The 22,971-nt window shown below is 35.9% G+C and overlaps 1 protein-coding gene across 2 annotated transcripts in view; it reads left to right on the forward strand.

Annotated features, from left to right (window-relative positions):
- ATAD1 (ATPase family AAA domain containing 1) overlaps positions 1-22,971 on the forward strand; it is a 51,715-nt gene that overhangs the window by 23,119 nt on the left and 5,625 nt on the right. Inside the window, exons 5-7 of one of the 2 annotated variants that reach the window (XM_065894457.1) lie at positions 990-1,096; positions 13,928-14,017; positions 17,043-17,093. In XM_065894457.1, the coding sequence (XP_065750529.1) occupies positions 990-1,096; positions 13,928-14,017; positions 17,043-17,093 (248 nt within the window). The remainder of the gene's footprint in view (positions 1-989; positions 1,097-13,927; positions 14,018-17,042; positions 17,094-22,971) is intronic. The other variant, XM_065894456.1, reaches the window with a different exon arrangement.

Raw genomic sequence — 22,971 nt, forward strand, 5'->3', positions numbered from 1 at the left:
GGATATGTGTTTGCCATCACAAAACTATCATGTCACAGTAATGTGTTTTTGCTGTAATTACTTTGTAAAAAAATTTTTTGTTTTTTAAAGCTTGGACCCAGCACATTAAAAAGCATTTTCATGTCACTTGCATGTATGATTGACAGACTTCAAGTTTTAGTTTTAATGTTGAAATGTGAAAGTTATTGAGAAATGCCAGTGATTTGAAGGGATACAAGACAAAACGTTTGAAACAGGATTGTACTGGAAAATATAGGATTTGTTTTTATTGTCCTTTTTTCATTTTTAGGATATACCACCTTTCAGTCCTTTCGTTCTAGACGGAAAATATTTTCCCCCTTCTAAAAGTATTTCATGTTCATTATAGATAATTTGGAAGACAGAAAAGAATTCAAGAGAAAATTAAAATTGTCCATCAGTATCACTGAGAGATAACCAAAGTTATTAGCATTTTGGTGTATTTCATTAAAGGTTTTTTTACCCTGTATAACGTATATGTATATGCATGCCAGCATGTATGTTTTAAACCATTTCCTGTCCTATATTTTCCCACTTAACAGTGTTTTGAGATTTTCTGGTATCATTTTTATTTATTACCAGGAAAAATGTATGAGGAAAAAGGATGTGATCCCATAATTAAGAACACATAGGATGCAGAGAACCTGGAAAGTTAGGACCAAAGCACACAGACTTTTGCTCTCAGACACTACATGATCCTTTTTTAGCCTCTCAGCACTAGATCCTTTACTTCTTTTATATATGTTGGTATGAATGTATTTTTAGGAAAGAAATGAGGATTGTGAATTGATTGTTTTAATTTGCTGGATAATTTGTCAAAGTAGTTATATCAGAATAATGTATGAAAAGGCATATTTGAACCCTTTTCTTTGTAATCTTTCATAAAATTTTCAGCTTTTAATTAACGATTTGAAATTATGTAAAGAGTAATTTATTACTGATTTGTAAGGTTAAGGATTTTTTTCTTCTAGACTCCTTTCTACGAAACCGTTCAAGTTCTGACCATGAAGCTACAGCCATGATGAAAGCTCAGTTTATGAGTCTCTGGGATGGATTGGATACTGATCACAGCTGCCAGGTATTTGAAAGTAATCTGCATTAATTTGTGTTATTCTTGGTGGTGGTGTTAATAGAAAATTTGGCTGCTTGTTAAGCTTATTTACAGAATTGTTTTTCATAGCTTATACTTACCAATAAATGATGAGAATCTGAAAGAATATGGTTTGTGTATATCTTCATCCATTTTGAGGGCTTTGTAATTAATAAAACGTTAAAAAGATTTCCCAAATGCTCAAAACAAATACAAGAATAAGAGAGAAAACTAGGGTATTAGAACCATCTATGTCAAGGAAAAGGAAGTGACAAGTGGCTATGAGTATTCTGTACATTTTGTTTGACTCTTATCATAAATCCTTATAGTCTTTACTCTCAGTTCTTATGTCACTTTTAAAATATATATATATAATCGTGTGTATATGTTAATCCCAAACTCCTCATTTATCCCTCTCTCCCACCTTTCCCCTTTGGTAACCATAAGTTTGTTTTCTATGTCTGTGAGTCTGTTTCTGTTTTGTAAGTTCATTTGTATCATTTTTTTAGATTCCACATATAAGTGATATCATGTGATATTTGTCATTCTCTGTCTGAATTACTTCACTTAATATGATAACCTCTAGGACCATCCATATTGCTGCAAATGGCATTATTTTATTCCTTTTTGTGTCTGAATAATATTCCACTGTATATATGTACCACATCTTCTTTGTCCATTCATGTGTCAGTGGGCATTTAGGTTGCTTCCATGTCTTGGCTGTTGTAAATTGTCCTGCTGTGACCTTTGGGGTGAATATATCTTTTCGAATTATGGTTTTCTCCAGATACATGCCCAGGAGTGGGATTGCTGGATCCTATGGTACCTCTATTTTTAGTTTTTAAAGGAACCTCCATACTGTTCTCCATAGTGGCTGTACCAATTTACATTCCCACCAATAGTGTAAGAAGATTCCCTTTTCTCCAAACCCTCTCCAGCATTTATTTTTTGTACACTTTTTAATGATGGCCATTCTGACTGGTGTAAAGTGATACCTCATTGTAGTTTAAATTTGCATTTTTCTAATAATTAGTGATCTTGAGCATCTTTTCATGAGCTTTTTGACCATCTGTATGTCTTCTTTGAAGAAATGTCTATTTAGGTCTTATGCCCATTTTTTGATTGGGTTGTGTGTTTTTTTGATGTTGAGCTGCATGAGCTGTTTATAATATTTTGGAAATTAATAATTAGATCCCATGTGTTTATTTTTGTTTTTATTTTCATTACTCTAGGAGGTAGATCCAAAAAGATCTTGCACAATTTATATCAAAGAGTTTACCTCTAAGAATTTTATAGTATATGGTCTTATATCTGGGTCTTTAAGCCTTTTTTTTTAAAATTAATTTTTACTGGAGTATAGTTGCTTTACAATGTTGTGTTAGTTTCTACTGTACAGCAAAATGAATCAGCTATACATATACATATATCCCCTCTTTTTTAGATTTCCTTCTCATTTAGGTCACCACAGTGCATTAAGTAGAGTTCTCTGTTCTATACAGTATGTTCTCATTAGTTGTCTATTTAATACGTAGTATCATAGTGTATAGTGTCAATCCCAATCTCCCAATTCCTCCCATCCCCCCTTTCCCCATTGATATCCAAACATTTGTTCTCTACGTCTGTGTCTCTATTTCTGCTATGCATATGAGATCATCTATACCATTTTTCTAGATTCCACATATATGCGTTAATATATGATATTTGTTTTTCTCTTTCTGACTTACTTCACTCTGTATGACACTCTCTGGGTCCATCCATGTCTCTACAAATGACTCAATTTCTTTCCTTTTCATGGCTCAGTAATATTCCATTGTATATATGTACCACATCTTCTTTATCCATTCCTCTGTTGATGGACATGTAGGTTGCTTCCATGTCCTGGCTATTGTAAATAGTGCTGCTGTGAACATTGGGGTGCATGTGTCTTTTTGAATTATGGTTTTCTCTGGGTATATGCTCAGTAGTGGGATGGCTGGGTCATATGGTAGTTCTATTTTTAGTTTTTTAAGAAACCTCCATACTGTTTTCCATGGTGGCTGTATCAGTTTACATTCCCACCAACAATGCGTGAGGATTCCCTTTTCTCCACACCCTCTCCAACATTTATTGTTTGTAGATTTTTTGATGATGGCCATTCTGACCAGTGTGAGGTGATACCTCATTGTAGTTTTGCATTTCTCTGATAATTAGTGATGTTGAACATCTTTTCATGTGTTTTTTGGTCATCCATGTGTCTTCTTCGGAGAAATGTCTATTTAGGTCTTCCACCCAATCTTTTGATGGGTTGTTTGTTTTTTTGATATTGAGCTGCATGAGCTGTTTGTATATTTTGGAGATTAATCCTTTGTCAGTTGCTTCATTTGCAAATATTTTCTCCCATTCTGAGTGTTGTCTTTTTGTCTCATTTATGGTTTCCTTTGCTGTGAAAAGCTTTTAAGTTTCATTAGGTCCCATTTATTTTTGTTTTTATTTCCATTTCTCTAGGAGGAGAAACACTTATTGAAGAGACTTTTTCTCCATTGTATATTCTTGCCTCCTTTATCAAAAATAAGGTGACCATATGTGTGTGGGTTTATCTCTGGACTTTCTATCCTGTTCCATTGATCTATATTTCTGTTTTTGTGCCAGTACCATACTGTCTTGATTACTGTAGCTTTGTAGTATAGTCTGAAGTCTGGGCGCCTGATTCTTCCAGGTCCGTTTTTCTTTCTCAAATTGCTTTGGCTATTTGGGGTCTTTTGTGTTTCCATACAAATTGTGAAATTTTTTCTTCTGGTTCTGTGAAAAATGCCATTGGTAGTTTGATAGGGATTACATTGAATCTGTAGATAGATTTGGGTAGTATAGTCATTTTCACAATATTGATTCTTCCAATCCAAGAACATGGTACATCTCTCCATCTGTTTGTATCATCTTTAATTTCTTTCATCAGTGTCATAGTTTTCTGCATACAGGTCTTTTGTCTCCTTAGGTAGGTTTATTCCTAGGTATTTTATTCTTTTTGTTGCAGTGATAAGTGGTAGTGTTTCCTTAATTTCTCTTTCAGGTTTTTCATCATTAGTGTATAGAAATGCAAGAGATTTCTGTACATTAATTTTGTATCCTGCTACTCCACCAGATTCATTGATTAGCTCTAGTAGTTTTCTGGTAGCATCTTTAGGATTCTCTATGTATAGTATCATGTCATCTTCAAACAGTGACAGCTTTACTTCTTTTCCGATTTGGATTCCTTTTATTTCTTTTTCTTCTCTGATTGCTGTGACTAAGACTTCCAAACTATGTTGAGTAATAGTAGTGAGAGTGGGCAGTCTTGTCTTGTTCCTGATCTTAGAGGAAATGGTTTCAGTTTTTCACCACTGAGAATGATGTTGGCTGTGAGTGTGTCATATATGGCCTTTATTATGTTGAGGTAGTTTCCCTCTATGCCTACTTTCTGGAGACTTTATTATAAATGGGTGTTGAATTTTATCAAAAGCTTTTTCTGCATCTGCTGAGATGATCATGTGGTTTTTATCCTTCACTTTGTTAATATGGTGTATCATATTGACTGATTTGCATATATTGAAGAATCCTTGTATTCATGGGATAAACCTCACTTAATCATGGTGTATGATCCTTTTAATATGCTTTTGGACTCTGTTTGCTAGTATTTTGTTGAGGATTTTTGCATCAGAGATATTTGCCTGTAGTTTTCTTTTTTTGTGACATCTTTGTCTGGTTTTGGTATCAGGGTGATGGTGGCCTCGTAGAATGAGTTTCAGAGTGTTCCTCCCTCTGCTATATTTTGGAAGAGTTTGAGAAGGATAGGTGGGCTGTTGTTTGTTAGAAGATTTTTAATCACAGTTTCAATTTCAGTGCTTGTGATTGGTCTCTTTATATTTTCTATTTCTTCCTGGTTCATTCTCGGAAGGTTGTACTTTTTGAGAATTTGTCCATTTCTTCCAGGTTGTCCATTTTATTGGCCTACAGTTGCTTGTAGTAATCTCTCATGATCCTTTGTGTTTCTGCAGTGTCAGTTGTTACTTCTCCTTTTTCATTTCTACTTCTGTTGATTTGAGTCTTCTTCCTTTTTTTCTTGATGAGTCTGGCTAATGGTTTATCGTTTATCTTCTCAAAGAACCAGCTTTTAATTTTATTGATCTTTGCTATGTTTCCTTCATTTCATTTTCATTTATTTCTGATCTGATTTCTTTCCTTCTGCTTACTTTGGGGGTATTTTTGTTCTTCTTTCTGTAATTGCTTTAGGTGTAAGGTTAGGTTGTTTATGAGATTTTTCTTGTTTCTTGAGGTATGATTGTATTGCTATAAACTTCCCTCTTAGAACTGCTTTTCCTGCATCCCATAGGTTTTGGGTCTTCGTGTTTTCATTGTCATTTGTTTCTAGGTATTTTTTTATTTCCTCTCTGATTTCTTCAGTGATTCCTTGGTTATTTAGTAGCATGTTGTTTAGCCTCCATGTGTTTGTATTTTTTACAGTTTTTTTTCCCTGTAATTGATATCTAGTCTCACAGCGTTGTGGTCAGAAAAGATACTTGATATGATTTCACTTTTCTTAAATTTACCAGGGCTTGGTTTGTGACCCAAGATATGGTCTATCCTTGAGAATGTTCCATGAGCACTTGAGAAGAAAGTGTATTCTGTTGTTTCTGGATGGAATATCCTATAAATAAATATCAATTAAGTCCATCTTGTTTAATGTGTCATTTAAAGCTTGTGCTTCCTTATTTAGTTTCATTTTAGGATGATCTGTCCATTGGTAAAGTGGCATGTTAAAAGTCCCCGACTATTATTGTATTACTGTCACTCTCTCCTTTCATGGCTTTTAACATTTGCTGTATATATTGAGGTTCTCCTATGTTGGTTGCATATATATTTACCATTATTATATCTTTTTCTTGGATTGATCCCTTGATCATTATGCAGTGTCCTTCCTTGTCTCTTGTAACAGTCTTTATTTTAAAGTCTGTTTTGTCTGATATGAGTATCACTACTCCAGCTTTCTTTTTTCTTTTTTTTCTTTTTTTTTTTTTGCGGTACGTGGCCCTCTCACTGTTGTGGCCTCTCCCATTGCAGAGCACAGGCTCCAGACGCGCAGGCTCAGTGGCCATGGCTCATGGGCCTAGCTGCTCCGTGGCATGTGGGATCCTCCCAGACCGGGGCATGAACCCGTGTCCCCTGCGTCGGCAGGCAGACTCTCAACCACTGCTCCACCAGGGAAGCCCTCCAGCTTTCTTTTGATTTCAATTTGCATGGAATATCTTTTTCTATTCTCTCACTTTCAGTCTGTATGTGTCCCTCAATCTGAAGTGGGTCTCTTGTAGACAGTATATATGTGGGTCTTTGTTTTGTATCCGTTCAGCCAGCCTATGTCTTTTGGTTGGAGCATTTAATACGTTTTCATTTAAGGTAATTATTGATATGAATGTTCTTGTTGCCATGGGGTTAATTGTTTTGGATTTGTTTTTGCAGTTTTCTTTTCCTCTTTTGTTCTCTTGTGATTTGATGACTATGTTTAGTGTTGTGTTTGGATTCCTTTTTCTTTTTTTGTATGTATATCTATTGTTGGTTTTTGGTTTGCAGTTACCATGAGGTTTTGATATACCGGTCTGATATACCAGTCTGTGTGTGTGTGTGTGTATATATATATATATATATATATATATATATATATATATATATATGATTGTTTTAAGTTGCTGGTCTCAAGTTCAAATGCATTTACAGTATCGTGCTTTTGTACTCTCCTCACAGTTGCTGGTTTTGATATCATATCCGCATGTGGATGACTTTCTACCTTTACTGTATGTTTGCCTTTACCAGTGAGCTTCCATTCATAATTTTCTTGTTTCCAGTTGTGGCCTTTAGCATTTGTTGTAAAGCTGGTTTGGTGATGCTGAATTCTCTTAGCTTTTGAGTGTCCATAAAGCTTTTGATTTTTCTATCAAATCGAATGAGAGTCTTGCTGGGTAGAGTATTCTTGGTTGTAGGTTTTTTCCTTTCATCACTTTAAATATATCACGCCACTCCACTCCATTCTGGCCTACAGAGTTTTTGCTGAAAAATCAGCTTATTACCTTATGGGGATTCCCTTGTATGTTATTTGTTTTTTCCTGTTGTTGTTTTTAATATTTTCTCTGTCTTTAATTTTTTCAACTTTATTACTATGTGTCTTGTCATGTTCCTCCTTGGGTTTATTCTTCATGGGACTCTCTGCGCTTCCTGGACTTGAGTGACTGTTTCCTGTCCCACGTTAGGGAATTTTTCAGCTATGATCTATTCAAATATTATCTCAGGCCCTTTCTCTCTTTCCTCCTTCTGGGACCCCTGTAATGTGAATGTTAGTGTGTTTAATGGACCCCTGTAATGTGAATGTTAGTGTGTTTAATGTTGTTCCATTGGTCTCTTAAGCTGTCTTCCTTTCTTTTCATTCTTTTTCCCTTATTGTGTTCCACAGCAGTGATTTCCACCATTCTGTCTTCCAGGTCAGTTATCTGTTCTTCTGCCTCAGTTATTTTGCTGTTGATTCTTTCTAGTGTATTTTTCATTTCGGTTATTGTATTCTTCAACTCTGTTTCTTTGTTCTTTATATCTTCTAGCTCTTTGTTAAACATTTCTTGTATCTTTTCAGTCTGTGCCTCCATTCTTTTCCCGAGATCATGGATCATCTTTACTATCATTACTCTGAATTCTTTTTCGGGTAGATTGCCTATCTCCACTTCACTTAGTTGTTCTTCTGGGGTTTTATCTTGTTCCTTCATCTGGAACATATTTCTCTGCCGTCTCATTTTGTCTTAACTTTCTGTGTTTGTGGTCTCCATTCCGCAGGCTGCAGTGTTGTAGTTCCTCTTGCTTCTGGTGTCTGTCCCCTGGTGGATGAGGCTGGTCTAGAGACTTGTGCAGGCTTCCTGGTGGGAGGGACTTGTGCCTGCCCACTGGAGATTGGAGCTGGGTCGTGTCCCTCTGGTGGGCAGGGCCGTGTCACGGGGTGCATTTAGAGGTGGCTGTGGTCTCAGGAAGACTTCAGGCAGCCTGTCTGCTGATGGGTGGGGCTGTGCTCCAGCCCTGTTGGTTGTTTGGCCTGAGGCGTTCCAGCACTGGATCCTACAGTGGGGCCTCATCTTGATGTCAAAATGGCAGACTTCCGGAGAGCTCATGCCAATGAATACTCCCTAGTACCTCTGCCACCAGTGTCCTTGTCCCCACAGTGAGCCACAGCCGCCACCCTGCCTCCCCAGGAGACCCTCCAAGACCAGCACGTAGGTCTTCTCCAGGCTCCTATGAAGTCACTGCTTTTTCGCTGGGTCCTGGTACACACAGGACCTTGAGTGTGCCCTCCATGCATGGAGTTCCTGTAATCAAGCCCCACTGGCCTTCAAAGCCAAATGCTCTGGGGGCTCCTGCTGATGCCAGACCCCCAGTCTGGGCAGCCTGATGTGGGACTCAGAACTCTCACTCCTGTGGGAGAACTTCTGCAACATAATTACTTTCTAGTTTGTGGGTCACCCACCCAGCAGGTATGGGATTTGATTATATATTATACGATTGCACCCCTCCTATGCTCTCTTTGTGACTTCTTCTTTGTCTTTGGATGTAGAATATCTTCTTTGGTTGGTTCAAGTCTTTTTTGTTGATGGTTGTTCAGCAGTTAGCTGTGATTTTGGTGTTTTCATGAGAGAAGGCGAGTGCAAGTTCTTTTACTCTGACATCTTGTTTCCAACCCAGGTCCATCCTTTCTTAGTTAAAGTGGGGCTGCATGTTTTTCCTTGCAAGCTCTCAGATGTTCTAAACTGTAATTTCCTTTTCTGTAAGGTTCTAAGGAATGATTAAAAGAAGCTAGAAAAAGAATCAACTGTGTATTTTAGTTTTGTCAGTGCCACACAACTTGACAGTACATTGTCACACATCAGGGAAGTAAGGCGGTTAAATACATATCCCTTGCTTGCTAATTTCTGACTAATGTAGCAAAAGGATGCTTCCAGTTGGTACAGGCCTCTCCGTACTTTGAGTAGTCAAACTTATTTACATATATATATATTTTAAATTTAACTTAATTTTATACTTTCATTTTCATTAGTTGCTGATACTTAACCACTTCCTGTCACGTGCACCTTTCCAATTTTATACATGACAGTCTTCTGTCCTAGGCTTTGTCTCTTCCCGCTGAAAGGCTGTGAAAACCAAAATTAAGGTCCCTTGGTATTCCCCCAGAGAGAAAGCCAGCTATATTGTTCAATTTACATCTTTGAGTTCCCATTTTCACCTAGTTCTTCACCTCTGAATATTCCATACTTTCTTGCCAGATCAATAATGTATTTTAAAAGAAAATTAAAAAAAATTTTCTGGCATGTTTGGTTTTCTGCCATATATTGCTGGAAATGGAACTTCTAGAGCCATTTTTCTATTTGGGTCCCCCCCCCTTCCATGAATCACCTATTTTATATCTCATGTATATAAAAACTTTTCTCATGGAAAAGCTTTGGGAAGGTTAATAATGTTCTTTCATTGTTTTAACTTCAGTAGGTATTTTCTATTTTGTAATCTGTTTTTGCCCCTTTTAAGAAAACATAGAGGGACTTCCCTGGTGACACAGTGGTTAAGTATCTGCCTGCCAATGCAGGGTACACAGGTTTGAGCCCTGGTCCAGAAAGATCCCACGTGTCACAGAGCAACTAGGTCCATGCGCCACAACTACTGAGCCTGCGCACCTAGAGTCCATGCTCTCCAACAAGAGAAGCCAACGCAATGAGAAGCCTGCGCACCTCAATGAAGACCCAAGCACAGCCAAAAAAAAAAAATTCAACCATTATTTCTTCAAATATTTTTTCTTTTCCATTTTCCTTGTGATTTTATCAAAAGCCATTTGGACATACCTTATTTATAGTCCATGTTTTTTAACGTCTCTCATATTTTCTATCTCTTTGTGCTATATTCTGGGTAATTTCTTTACCTCTTCCAATTAGATAATTCTGGCTTCATTTGGATCCCTTCAGCTATGTAGCATTTTCATTGAGCTTATTAGTTCAGTTATTATATTCTTCAGCTCTAGAAATTCTTTTTCAGGTCTGCCAGATCAGTTTTGATGGTCTCTTGCCAGTTGGATTAGTAAAGCAGAGCCCTGGCATCAGTTAGCTTTGTAACTTTGGCAAAATTATATAATCACCCTGTGTCTGAATAGAGGGGGTAATATCTATAAAAAGGGAAGAATTGTATCCACCTCAGAATTGTTGTAGGATTTTAAGGATTTAATCTGAGTAGAGTGCCTGTAGCAGTATCTGGTATATATTTGCTACATAAGTATTTGCTATGTGATTTTTTTTTAAATTTCTTGTTTATTCCTTTAAATGTATTAACACTAATTTTATAGTCCATCTTCAGTAATTCTAGCATATAAATATTTGTACATCTTGTTCTGTCATTTGAGTTTAAGATGGTTATTTCCTTGTGTATTTTGTGATTTCATGGGAAAAATCATACTTGGTAGAACTTTGTGTATTTTTGGAATCTACATTGACGGTTTGCTGTTCTAAGAGGATTTTGTACTTGTCTCTGCTGTGTTCTTTTCCAAAGACAGGTAAATTCAGGTTCAAGATCCATGTTAGCTGGCCATGAACCGTGAAATCTCAGAGATTTAGTGTGTGTGTTTATATATCTTTCCAAGAACCAAGGCTTGACTCTGCCAAATAGGTTTTCTAATATTTCACCACTTTTCTCAGGGCATAGTACTTCATGAGTCCCAACTTTATGTAGGTTGGTCTCTCATCACGCACGCCACTTTTTAAAATCTGTACGTGTCCATATGGTATGTGGTCAACTTCTCTACCCTTGCTTATCTCCATCATGTATAGGCTTTGTTTTTGGATTCAGCTTAATTCCTTTACTTTTTTGCGGATTTATTAATTTGAGTTTTAAAAAATATTTTATTATTTTTACATGTTTTGTAGCCAGAGGGTTTAAGGATCTCCTTTGTCCGCCACATTACCATAAATCAAAAGTGCTGAGACACCTGATTCTCAAGAAGAAAATTAAGTCCCATGTCCTACATCACCGTTACGAAAGTATAATTTCATTTTGAGGGAAAATTGCCTTTAGTGTTTGTTCGATGATTAGAGAAGAAAGCACAACATAGATAAATTCTGGTGAATTACTAGAAACAATTTATATTAATCATTGGTTCTGAGAAATCTATTCAATGAGTTTAGTTTGCAGGTTTCCAAAAACTAATTATCCTCCTAAGCAATAGTATTTAAAGTATGCAGAGAATTGAATAGTTAGCCCATGTAAGAGAGAAATATTGATAGTTACTATTATATCTTATCAGAGTATTGTTTTAAAACCAAGGAAATAATGATAATAATATTATAAAATAATTTGGGTGAAATATACTCCTGAGCCACTTCTTCCAGAGCCCCACAGTGTGGTTCTGATACAGCAAATTAAAATTGAAATTTTAGAACCGTTATTCTTTATTATAGTAATAGTATTTACTGTTCTATTATGACATACTTTTGAGGAAGAAAATAAAGATGTTGCTTTTAACTTTTTTGTGTGTTGAGGGGGTTAAAATGGCTGTTACTAATTTGAATAATAGTTTTAGACATCTTCTTTTATAGGAACAGGTTAGCTTTCCTCTAAAATTGTCTATTCTGTGACTATGGATGGAGCCCAGTACCCCAGCCTACTTTCTTTGTTTCCTTGCAACAGAGGAAACAAAAATAGTTGAATGGCCCAATTAAACGTGTCACTACTGCTGGAAATCCAAGTTAGTCGATGATATATTCTTCATCTTGAGAGACATGAGACGTAAAAGCTAACATTATTTTTAGGGTATTCACTGACATAGTTCAGCTTTTGAGGCATATATTTAGATCTGATTGTTTTAAATGTGAAATGGTAAAAAATTTATCTTAATATTTTGTTTTAAAGATTTTTAGAAGTCTTACCTAATACCTAAAAGGTACATTAATTTTGCTGCATAAATACTAAAAAATTACTGTTGCTTCCCATTTTTAATTTTAGCTTATTTGCACTAAATAGAGTTAATATATGTGTAAAGGTTATCTTTTTTGCCCCTTAAAATCACTCCTTAAAATTTACTTCTTTAAGTGATGTCAGTCACTCTTGCTTTGCTTTTTCATCGTGAATATCTGTTATCACCCCAAATAAATTCATTAGGCCATGTTGTGCTAGATTTATCTGGATCCCTTGATCCTAAGTTTTAGTGTTTCATGTTTCATAATGGATTTTTGTTTTGTCTCAGGCTGTTTACCTAGAATGTTTCTCACAGTACAGCCCCTTTTTCAGTTTTTTTCAGGTGCTGACTCAACCACAGTGCTTTTTGTGATTCTCTGCAACATAATATGATCAGTCTTCAACAAGCTTGCATATCACTTTGAACTCTCTTTTAATATCTAATGAATACTCTATCTCAAAATATACTATATTCATCCTTTATCTTATACAGTTAATTCATTTGATCACTTTTAAAGACTTTGTTTTACATTAGGTAGAAATTTTCCTTATTAATTCTATAGAGTTGTAGAAAGTCAGTAGAGAAAAACAGGTAAGAGCATTAATATTTTGACTTCAGGATCACTTGACCCAAATACAAAATTGCATTATATATTATGGAACTATTTCTCAAATTTGTATGTATATTTTTTCCCTCTAGGTGGCAACCTCTCACAGTTAATTGAAAGTAATTTGGCAGTTGAGTAATGTTAAATGTAAAGAGTAGAAGTAGAATATAAGGAACTTCCCTGGCAGTCCAGTGGTTAAGATGCTGCACTCCCAATGCAGGGGGCACGGGTTCGATCCCTAGTCTGGGAACTAAGATCCCACATGCTGCACAGCATAGCCTAAAAAAAAAAAAAAGTAGAATATGAGAGTTAGTGTATTTTTCAACATGTTGTTCTGGAGTTAGATTTCAGATTATTTCAGAAATCTAAGACCTCTTAGGCTGAAATAAAAGTTTTCCTTAGAATACCAATAAATTTCATTTTGGATAATAGATGTGTGCTTATATATTATACAGAAATATCAACAATAATGGTAATATTGAAGCCGTTCAGAAATTAAATTGTTTTGTATATCTTTGTCTTTATTCATGTTGATTTTTCGTCTCTATGTTCTTTATAAATAAGTGGCATAGACCCAGAGGCTGGCGGGGCCGCCAGCAATTTTTTTTCTTCTTTTTTTTTTTAGCATTCTACCCAGCATTTTGATGTTTGCTTTTATTCTGTTGCCCTTGTTTAAAATTGGATTGCTTGAGGTTTTATTAGTGCTGAAAAGATGTCACCTGCAGTGCTGATAGTGCCATGAAATGATGATGTGAAATCCAGAGGAAAAAATAGATGATCTCTATTACTATTACCAGAATCCTCAGATTCTGGTAGGGGAAATGATTCTCTCCTTAATATTATTAAAGGACTTGAAGTAGTCCCCTCATATATACTCCCAAGCTGTAACATAAATAGCTTTAAGTTATTCAACATGTAGCCACTGAGTAACCATATTTTGCAAAATACAATAGTTTTTAAAAAATTTTTATGATTCCTCAGTAACTGAATAGTGTATTATTTTAGTTACTAGAAGTCTGGCGAAATACATCAGGCTTACCAGCTTTGCTATCATTTGATGTATTTAGGATTAACTGATTTATATCTATAAATATTTGAGTAATACTGGATTACAATCAGATTTCCTATAGAAGATTTAGTTTAAACCCCACTTAATTTTCTATATCTTCTAAGCCCTAGTAATAACAACCTGAAAGGAGTATTACTGGTATATTTAATACCTTTGTTTTCTTTATATATTTAGGTCATAGTGATGGGAGCTACTAATCGTCCTCAGGATCTTGACTCAGCTATAATGAGAAGAATGCCTACGAGATTTCATATAAACCAGCCTGTAGGTGGATTTGATTGATATTATGAACAGTTAAATATTTGCTTTTTTACATGTCTTTATCTGTGATTTCACAAAGGGAATGATTAAAAAATAAGACTTATTATTTATGACAGGCAGGGAAGGAATAGGGCAAGAATCTCCCTAATTACTTTTGTCCTTTCCACTCCTTTTCTTGCTTTTTAAATTTTTCTTTCCTAAGATCAATGTTATTTGCTTCTCTTCAAAGTATCTCATTACCTCAAGTTTGTCTAGACACTTCAGTGATTTTCTTTAGAATGCAGCAAAGTTATCTATGGAAGATACATAAGAAAATGTAAATTATAGTTTTGGTTTAGGATATGATGAAATTAGGGTTTTAGGGTTAAAGAACCATTCTGAAGGCCTGACAGGAAGAACACCTGGTATTTATTTGATTAATTATTGGCAGTGCTTTCCTGTGGCAGGATTAATGATTAACTAGTAGCTATGATATTACACTTTAACATAAGAATGCAAATGTGAGGGTGGTGTTGAACTGGTAGTATCTTCTTCTAGCATTCTTTTTTGCTAGTTAAAAGTACCCTCAAGTAGAGGATTAAAACTTGATACTTTTTTGCACAAAATCCCTAGATCCTGAATTTTGTTTGCTTTTAGATTAAAGGAGAAAAAAACAAACAGGGTTAGTAATAGACTATATGCACCATAAAATCAGCATGTCACATATATTGCTATGTAGAAGAACTTACACTGTCACTTCTTTCAAAATTAAAATCTCTGGCCTAAAAATATTTGCCCCATTTTATATTCTTCAGCTTAACAGTTTGTAGCAGTAAACATGGTTTCCTGAAATTGGTGGCTATGGCCTCTGCACAGTTACTCTGGCTGGCTCTTCGCTGCAGCTGCAGCCTCTGATTCCTCTGAGGGTATACATTTACTTAGGCAGTCTGTTAGAAAATCTACCTGATGGTTCGGTGCAGAGATTTTTTAATGTGATATAGGAGACTAGAAAATGTACTTAGTATGACTAATATTTATTGAGCATTAATATGTGTCAGACACCTGCCAGGCTCTGGTGAATAGAACGTGGCCCCGTCCTAAAAGAACTCTGTATTGCAGGGGAGCCCGACACAAAAATAAGTAATGTAAAATGGGGACTTCCCTGGCGGTCCAGTGGTTAAGACTCCATGCTTCCATTGCAGTGGGCGTGGGTTCGATTCCTGGTTGGGGAACTAAGATATCCTGTGTGGCACGTGGCCAAAAAAAAAAAAAGTGTACTTTACAAAAGTATGCTTAAAGAACTGTGAGGACCTGAGATGATGATGAAAACATAATTCTGTCTGAGGAGTTAGTGAAACCTACAGAATTGAGCTGGACCTTGAAGGATGAAAGATGGTAGCAATTTGACACTCAAGTGAAGCAGAGAAATGCTTTTCTACCAGAATAAAGAAAGGCAAGGAGGTGTGGAAGCACATATTTAATGGTGACTTCTGGGGATAGTTCACTTAGGGGGCATCAAGGAAAGTAGGTGGGGATGAGGCTGGAAAGGCTGACTGCTGAAGGATTAGATAAACTTTGTATGCTTCACACAAGATATTTGATCTTATTTTGTTACCAAGACATCAGAATATTTTTAGAGATAATCAGTTCACCTCAGTGGTTCTGAAGGTAAAGATTATATTGATAGAATCTCTGCTTATAGTCTAAGAGCAAACAAAGGGTTTTGATGTACAGTAGAATAGAACATAGGGTACAACAGCATGGAAAGTAGCCTTTACTAAAGTTGCAAGTTTAATATATTTTTGTATGAGTTCAAAATAGGTTGTAAAAGATTTTTTCAAATTTGTCATGAATTTGCGTACCTGTAATGTAGAAACTGGGATTTTTATAATCCCCCTCTTCATTCTGTTTTTAGTGAACACACAGACGCAGTTTATAGGATAATTTTTTTTCTTACTGTTTAACTATGATAACAAAGTGTATGGGGCTTCCCTGGTGGCGCAGTGGTTGAGAGTCCGCCTGCCAATGCAGGGGATATGGGTTCATGCCCCGGTCCGGGAAGATCCCACATGCTGCGGAGTGGCTGGGCCCGTGAGCCATGGCCACTGAGCCTGCGCGTCCGGAGTCTGTGCTCCGCAGCGGGAGAGGCCACAACAGTGAGAGGCCCGCATACCGAAAAAAAAACACAAAAAAAACAACGAAAAAAAACAAAGTGTATGATTAACCTTACCTTAAAACTCCTTTCCAAGTTAAATGCTTATTAACAAAAAGTACCTGCTGGTGATTGCCTATCATACCAAATTAACCTTCATACTTAACACATTTGAATTACAGAAACAGCAGTTTGGTTTTGTTTTTCAGATCATTTAATTTGGTACTCATTGTAACTGGCTCTGTTTTTTTCAGTGGTTGTGGGAATAGGGATGAGTTCAGCCATAATAATCTTTAAAAGCATTCATATTTACTGTATATGTAAGGTATTCTATAAAAGCTTCTATTCTCTAGTAATATGAAGCATTGCTGCAGGGGGAGTATAGAAGCATATAAACTAATATGCTATTAACACTAAATAAAATTCACTAATATAAATTAGTTGACATGGAAGTTACATGCTAAATGGAAGAACCAAGCAGTTATTATTGCGGTCTCTTCCAGTTACTGATAAAAAATTTTATGGCAGCAGTGAGTTTTCAGAAGTTTCCTAAATTACGAAAAGGAGATTTGCAGAGCTGTAGAGGAAAGACATTGGTAGTCATAGGAATTCATTTACTCACTCAAGAAACATTTAAGGGCATGTTATTTTCCAGATATGGTACTAGGCACTGGGGATTCAGAATAAGAAGATACACTTCAGTAAGACAACCACAAATGATTAATCTAGAGTCTAGAATCTAGACCTTGCTTTAGTCAAAAGTTTCCATGACCTGTCAGAGTTTCTGTCATTTCTTATAGGTATTGTCAGGTAGTTTACAAGGAAAGGAAGAAATATTAGGAAAATTAGTTGATCCTTTTTTTAAAAAATGCTAACTGGAAATTATCCTGCTTTTAGGCTCTAAAACAAAGAGAAGCAATCCTGAAACTCATCTTGAAAAATGAAAATGTAAGTAGAAAATTACATTTTTTCCCCATCCTATAAATATAAAAATATTTATGTTCATAAAATCATTTTAGACAGAAATGAAAAAGGAACCTGGGAATAATGTAGCTTTCAACTTGTAAATTACTGTAACTCTTGGCTGCTCATACAACTCAATTATTGCGGCATATTTGAACTAATTAAAGGTAATTTGCTTTTTAAAAAGCCATGTGTTTTCATATCTACAGATTAAAATCCTCTTTGATAGTTTTCAGACTGGTTTCCTGTTATGTAAGATACATTTGTTTTTGCAGAGAAGTATGGGGAGGTTTGGGGTTTTATTTAATTGCAATAGTTTTTGAAGTTGGAATTTAGAATTAAGAAGGTACGATAATCAAAAGCTTCAATCGTTTGTATTTTAAAAATAGGTGGTATAGTCACGTTTCAGAAATTAAAATACATATATTAAATGGTATACAGGGAAAAGTCTCATATCTCCCTTATATTTCTTCTGTATCTTTTCAGGTGGTGTTATTCCTATACAAGCAAATTAGAATGTAATGTTACTCCTCTCCCCTTTTCTACATAAGCCATATTAATAAACCATATCCAGTGTTCTCTGTTGCTCTTTTCTCTTATTTTTGAGATTCCATATTAGCATATGGTTTTCTCGTTCTGTTCTCTCTCTCTCTTTTTTCTTTTCTTTTGCACTGCATAGGATTCCATTATATGGATATATAATAATTTATTTAATCAGTGACACATTGAAGGACATTTGGGTTGATTCCAGTCTTTCACTACTATAAAAATGCTGCATTGAATAACCTTGTACATACGTCATTTCACACTTGTGCCAGGAATATTAGTAGGGTGAATTTTCCAGAAGAAAAATTGCCAGATCAAAGGGTGTGATATTTATAATTTTGGTAGTAGTTGCCAAATTCTTCATACCAATTTACTCTTTTGAAAAAAATTTATTTTTATTTTTGGCTGCGTGAGTCCTCGTTGCTGCGCACAGGCTTTCTCTAGTTGCGGCAAGTGGGGACTACTCTTCGTTGCGGTGCATGGGTTTCTCTTTGCAGTGGCTTCTCTTGTTGCAGAGCACAGGCTCTAGGTGCGTGGGCTTCAGTAGTTGTGGCACGCAGGCTCAGTAGTGGCTCGCAGGCTCTAGAGCGCAGGGTCAACGGTTGAGCCGCACAGGCATGTGGGATCTTCCTGGACCAGGGATTGAACCCTACATTGGCAGGTGGATTCTTAACCACTGCACCACCAGGGAAGTCCCCCAGTTTACTCTTATATCAGCAGTGTTAGAGTGCCTCTTGCCCTATAGCCTTGCCAACAGAATGTTATGAAACTTTGTGCCAACATGATAGATAGAAAATGGTATCTCATTATAGTTTTAATTTACATTCAGGGATGAAATGAGCAGTATATGTTTAAGAGCCTCTAGAATTTGTGTGTGTGTGTGTGTGTGAAATACCTGTTCATATTCTCTGCCTATTTTTCTATTAGGATGTTTTTTTTTCTTGTAGATTTGTAGGAACTCTAATGTATTAGGGAGATTTGCCCTTTGTTTATATGATTTGAAAATATTTTTTCCTAGTTTGTCTTGATTTTACTGGATTTTTCCCCCCTTTATGGCTTCTAAGTTTTGATCTAAATTAAAAGTCCTTTTCCACTACCATGTTTGTAAAGGAAGTTTCCATATTCTCCAGCTCTTGCTACTTGTTTTTCCAAAACTCTGTAACCAAGTATATTTTAATAACATGGTATTCCTCACTATCATAAATTTCATATGTAAACTCTGTTTGAACTTGCTATCTAAATTAAGAAACCAGATAGCTTCCCGTAGTGAGGCATATTTATATTTCAGTGGTTTTCATGCTTCCTTGAATCACCATCATCCCATGGCTAATTCTGCTTCATCCATACCCTATCTACTTCCTTACCTCCCATGTTTTCCCATCATTTCTCATCTGTAAATATTTTAGTTATAGCTCTAAAAGGAAGGATTCTTTTCTTTATTTAACCTAACCTCATTACCATTGTTATACTTAAGCAAAAAATGACATAAATTTGTTACTATCATTGAATTTCTAGTCTCTTCAAATTTCTAGTTGTCTCCTAAATGTCTTTTTTTTAAAACCATGTTTTTGTTTGACTCAGGATCCATATAAAGTTTGTAATTTTTCAATTATTTCCGATTTTAAATCTCTTTTAATCTATAGACAATAGATTCTCCCTTCATGTCTCTTGTCCTTTCCCTCTTCCCCTTTCAATTTATTTGTTGAAAAAACCACGTTAGGTTTGTCCAAATTTTTCCATAGTCTGAATTTTGCTGATTATACAAGGAGCAGTAATTCCTCTAAAATTGGTAGTTGGATCAAAAGACTGGATGAGATTAGGTTCAGTTGGAGAGAGGACTACTTCTTGGGTAGAATTATATTCTTTCATTAGGAGATACATAATATCTGGATGTCCATTATGGTTTTATGGTTTACGTTTAAATCTTTGCTATAATTGGTATTTATCCAGATGTATGATGTGTGCTATGAATTGAATTTTGCTTTTGTTTTTCCAAATGGATACCCAGTTGTCCAACACCATTTTTTGGAATAGTCCATCCTTTCCTCATTAGAGAAGCCACCTTTATCATATACTAAATTCTCGTGTGTATTGGCTATGTTTCTGGACTTTGAATTCAGGTCATTGGTCTTTTCTGTGTTTATTCACCAGCACCACACTCTTTTTTTTTTTTTTCTGTTTTTGGCTGCGTTGGGTCTTCGTTGCGGCGAGCGGGGGCTACTCTTCGTTGTGGTGTGCAGGCTTCTCTTTGCAGTGGCTTCTCTTGTTGTGGAGCACGGGCTGTAGGTGCTCAGGCTTCAGTAGTTGTGGCACGTGGACTCAGTAGTCATGCCTCGTGGGCTCTAGAGCACAGGCTCAGTAGTTGTGGCTCACGGGCTTAGTTGCTCCACGGCATGTGGGATCTTCCTGGACCAGGGCACAAACCCGTGTCCCCTGCATTGGCAGGTGGATTCTTAACCACTGCGCCACCAAGGAAGTCCCCACCACACTCTTAATTATTAAGGTCTTGTAAGTTTTAATATCAGGTAGGGCTAGACACCTCTTGGTGTTCCCCAGCCCACAGTTTCTTGGTATGCTATTTTTTCTGTATGAATTTTAAATTAATTTGTCTTATTCAAGAAAAAAAACAAACACTCGTGTTTTTGGTGGATCATAATTTAAGAGAATTAAGGTATGTTTGATGTTGACTCTTTCTCCAGAAGCATTTATGTCTTTCTGGTTGTTCAAGTCTTGTATCTTTCAGTGGTGTTCTGTTCGTTTATTTCTTTACAATATATCAAAGTAACATATATGCTATTTGCTAACGTTTAAAGTGTCTAACAAATTACAGAGATTAGATCATTGGTTACTAACCATTTTGGGGATCATAGAGCCCTTTAATAAAGAGATAAAGCTATGTCATCTTTCCTTTAAAAACTGCGTTTATACTTGAAATGTTTTGTATAGTTTCAGGGAAATTCCTAAAACCTTTCATATATTCTGGGTAAGGAACTCCTGTCCTCCATGAATGAGAAATCAACAAATTACATTTTGCCTTTTAACTGAATATTTGTTTACTGCTTTCAAGAAGACATTGTGTAGTTGTAGTACTGTTTAGATAAAACAGGCTCCATTGGTCAACCTTTGATAAGGATAGGCATTGATGAACAGAGAAGAAAACAAAGGGGATTAAATGAGTTCACAAGATCTTCTGAATTAGAATGGCTATGATGTGGCTAGAAGTTTAACAGGCATTACAAGGTAGTTGTGAACAATTTTGTGGAGACTTCAGGTTAACTAATACAGTTATTTAAAAAAATTTTTAATGAAGTGTGGCTGGAAGTTAACATTTTTGAACCCCATATATGTGGTCCAGTGTAAATATACGTGATATAGGTCATTGATATATAGATGATGAATGTAAATTATGAGATGTAAGCTCTTTGTCTCGTATGATAGCCATACTTTACACAGGCCATTAAACTTTAGCATTTAAATTTAAGACACTACTCATTATGCCTAATTTAAACTTTGATTTTAGTGTTCTGCTTTTTTTAAACAGTAGTATCTTTGGAAATTCTTTCAGAATTACATTTGTCATTAGTACAATTTTTAGCATTCTGTTTCTTATTTATGAAAGTACAAAGAATTAGTGTCTAATCAGTTTTATGATGCAGAATATGAGTGCTCTCTGGATAATTGTTGACATGGGAATGTCTCATTTCCTACTAGCTGGTATTTATATGCTGGAGGCATATTGTTACTTCAATGGAATATGAAAGAAATTAATGTAATTTTGTTAAAAGATGCCTCAAATCAGTAGCACACATTTATTTAATAAGATGAGCATTATCATGCGTATACGTTCCTGAGCAGAATTAGAGTTTTTGATGCAAACAGATGGCTAGACTTTTATATTTTGAGTTTTTTCTTCTCTGAAGAAAAGAATGAAGCTTTTGAAATGATACTGTTTTTCAGTCTTTCACAATTCTTTATTGATAGATCCTTAACAAAACCCACTCATTTAAAAAAGATAGTATACTGGTTTGGGCTTAACGTCTTAAGTATTAAAGAATTAGAACTAATAACATTTATATCTAAACAAGTATCATGTCTGACACTGCAGTAAGGATAGTTTTTGTTCCCTATACAGACTAACCTGAATTTATATATTTTCTGGAACAGCGGGAATAGTTAACAAGCATGGGTTTAGGAGACAGACCTGAGGATCCCATTCTGGCTTGACCATTTCCTGCTGTGTAACCTTGAGCAAATATTGTTAGCATCTCTGTGCCTCATTTTCTCACTTGGAAATCGGAGATAATTCCAACAATCTCATAGAGTCGGTTTGAGAATTTAAATTAAATAATATATGTAAAATGCTTTGATTATCATGCAGTGTACAGTCAATGGCAGATATAGTGAATAACCGCACACAAATAAGTGCTATTCTTTCAAGCTATTTTGGACGTTCATTAATTTATTCCTATTTTGCTCCCAGTACTCAAAACCTTTTTTTAACTTGGGAATTGCCTTCATACTTGCCTAATAAAAATAATTCTCGTTACTTCACGGTTTATCTAGAGCCATTATCTTAAAATAAAAAGGGCTGCTTTTAGAGTGCTTGCTGTATGCCAAGCATTGTGGTCAGATACACATCGTTTTATTTAATCCTCAATTCATCTAGGCAGTACATATTAGTACTCTTTTACACGTCTCTGGATACTGAAATCCAGAGAAGTTATATAATGAGTTACCCAGGTTTACATAGCAAAGTAGTGATGGAGCCTTTCTCTTAACCATTATGGAATGCTATCTCTGTTTACTAATCTTTCTCCCCCAATGACTGGAATTTTCTGTTTATTCTTTTCTTATACTTGTTTTGTTCATCTTTGTGACTTTATCACCCTGTCATGCACAAGATTTGTGAGTAATTAGAACATAGTGTGGCCCAACAAAGGAGAAGGCAAAGGATAGGGTGGAGGCGTTGATTTTTTGAGGGAGGAGGACTAATTTTTAACATCTCGGAGAATAATTTGGAAGGTCTTTTATTTTAGACATACACACAAATAACTTTAAATCTAGCACCTGGATTTAAAAGGTGATCTTAATATATATTTTATTTTTGCGGTACGCGGGCCTGTCACTGTTGTGGCCTCTCCTGTTGTGGAGCACAGGCTCCGGACACGCAGGCTTAGCGGCCATGGCTCACGGGCCTAGCCGCTCTGCGGCATGTGGGATCTTCCCGGACTGGGGCACGAACCCGTGTCCCCTGCGTCGGCAGGCGGACTCTCAACCACTGCGCCACCAGGGAAGCCCGATCTTAATATATTTTGCT

Source organism: Phocoena phocoena, chromosome 16, assembly GCF_963924675.1.
Source record: "Phocoena phocoena chromosome 16, mPhoPho1.1, whole genome shotgun sequence".
Classification (NCBI taxonomy): Eukaryota; Metazoa; Chordata; class Mammalia; order Artiodactyla; family Phocoenidae; genus Phocoena; species Phocoena phocoena.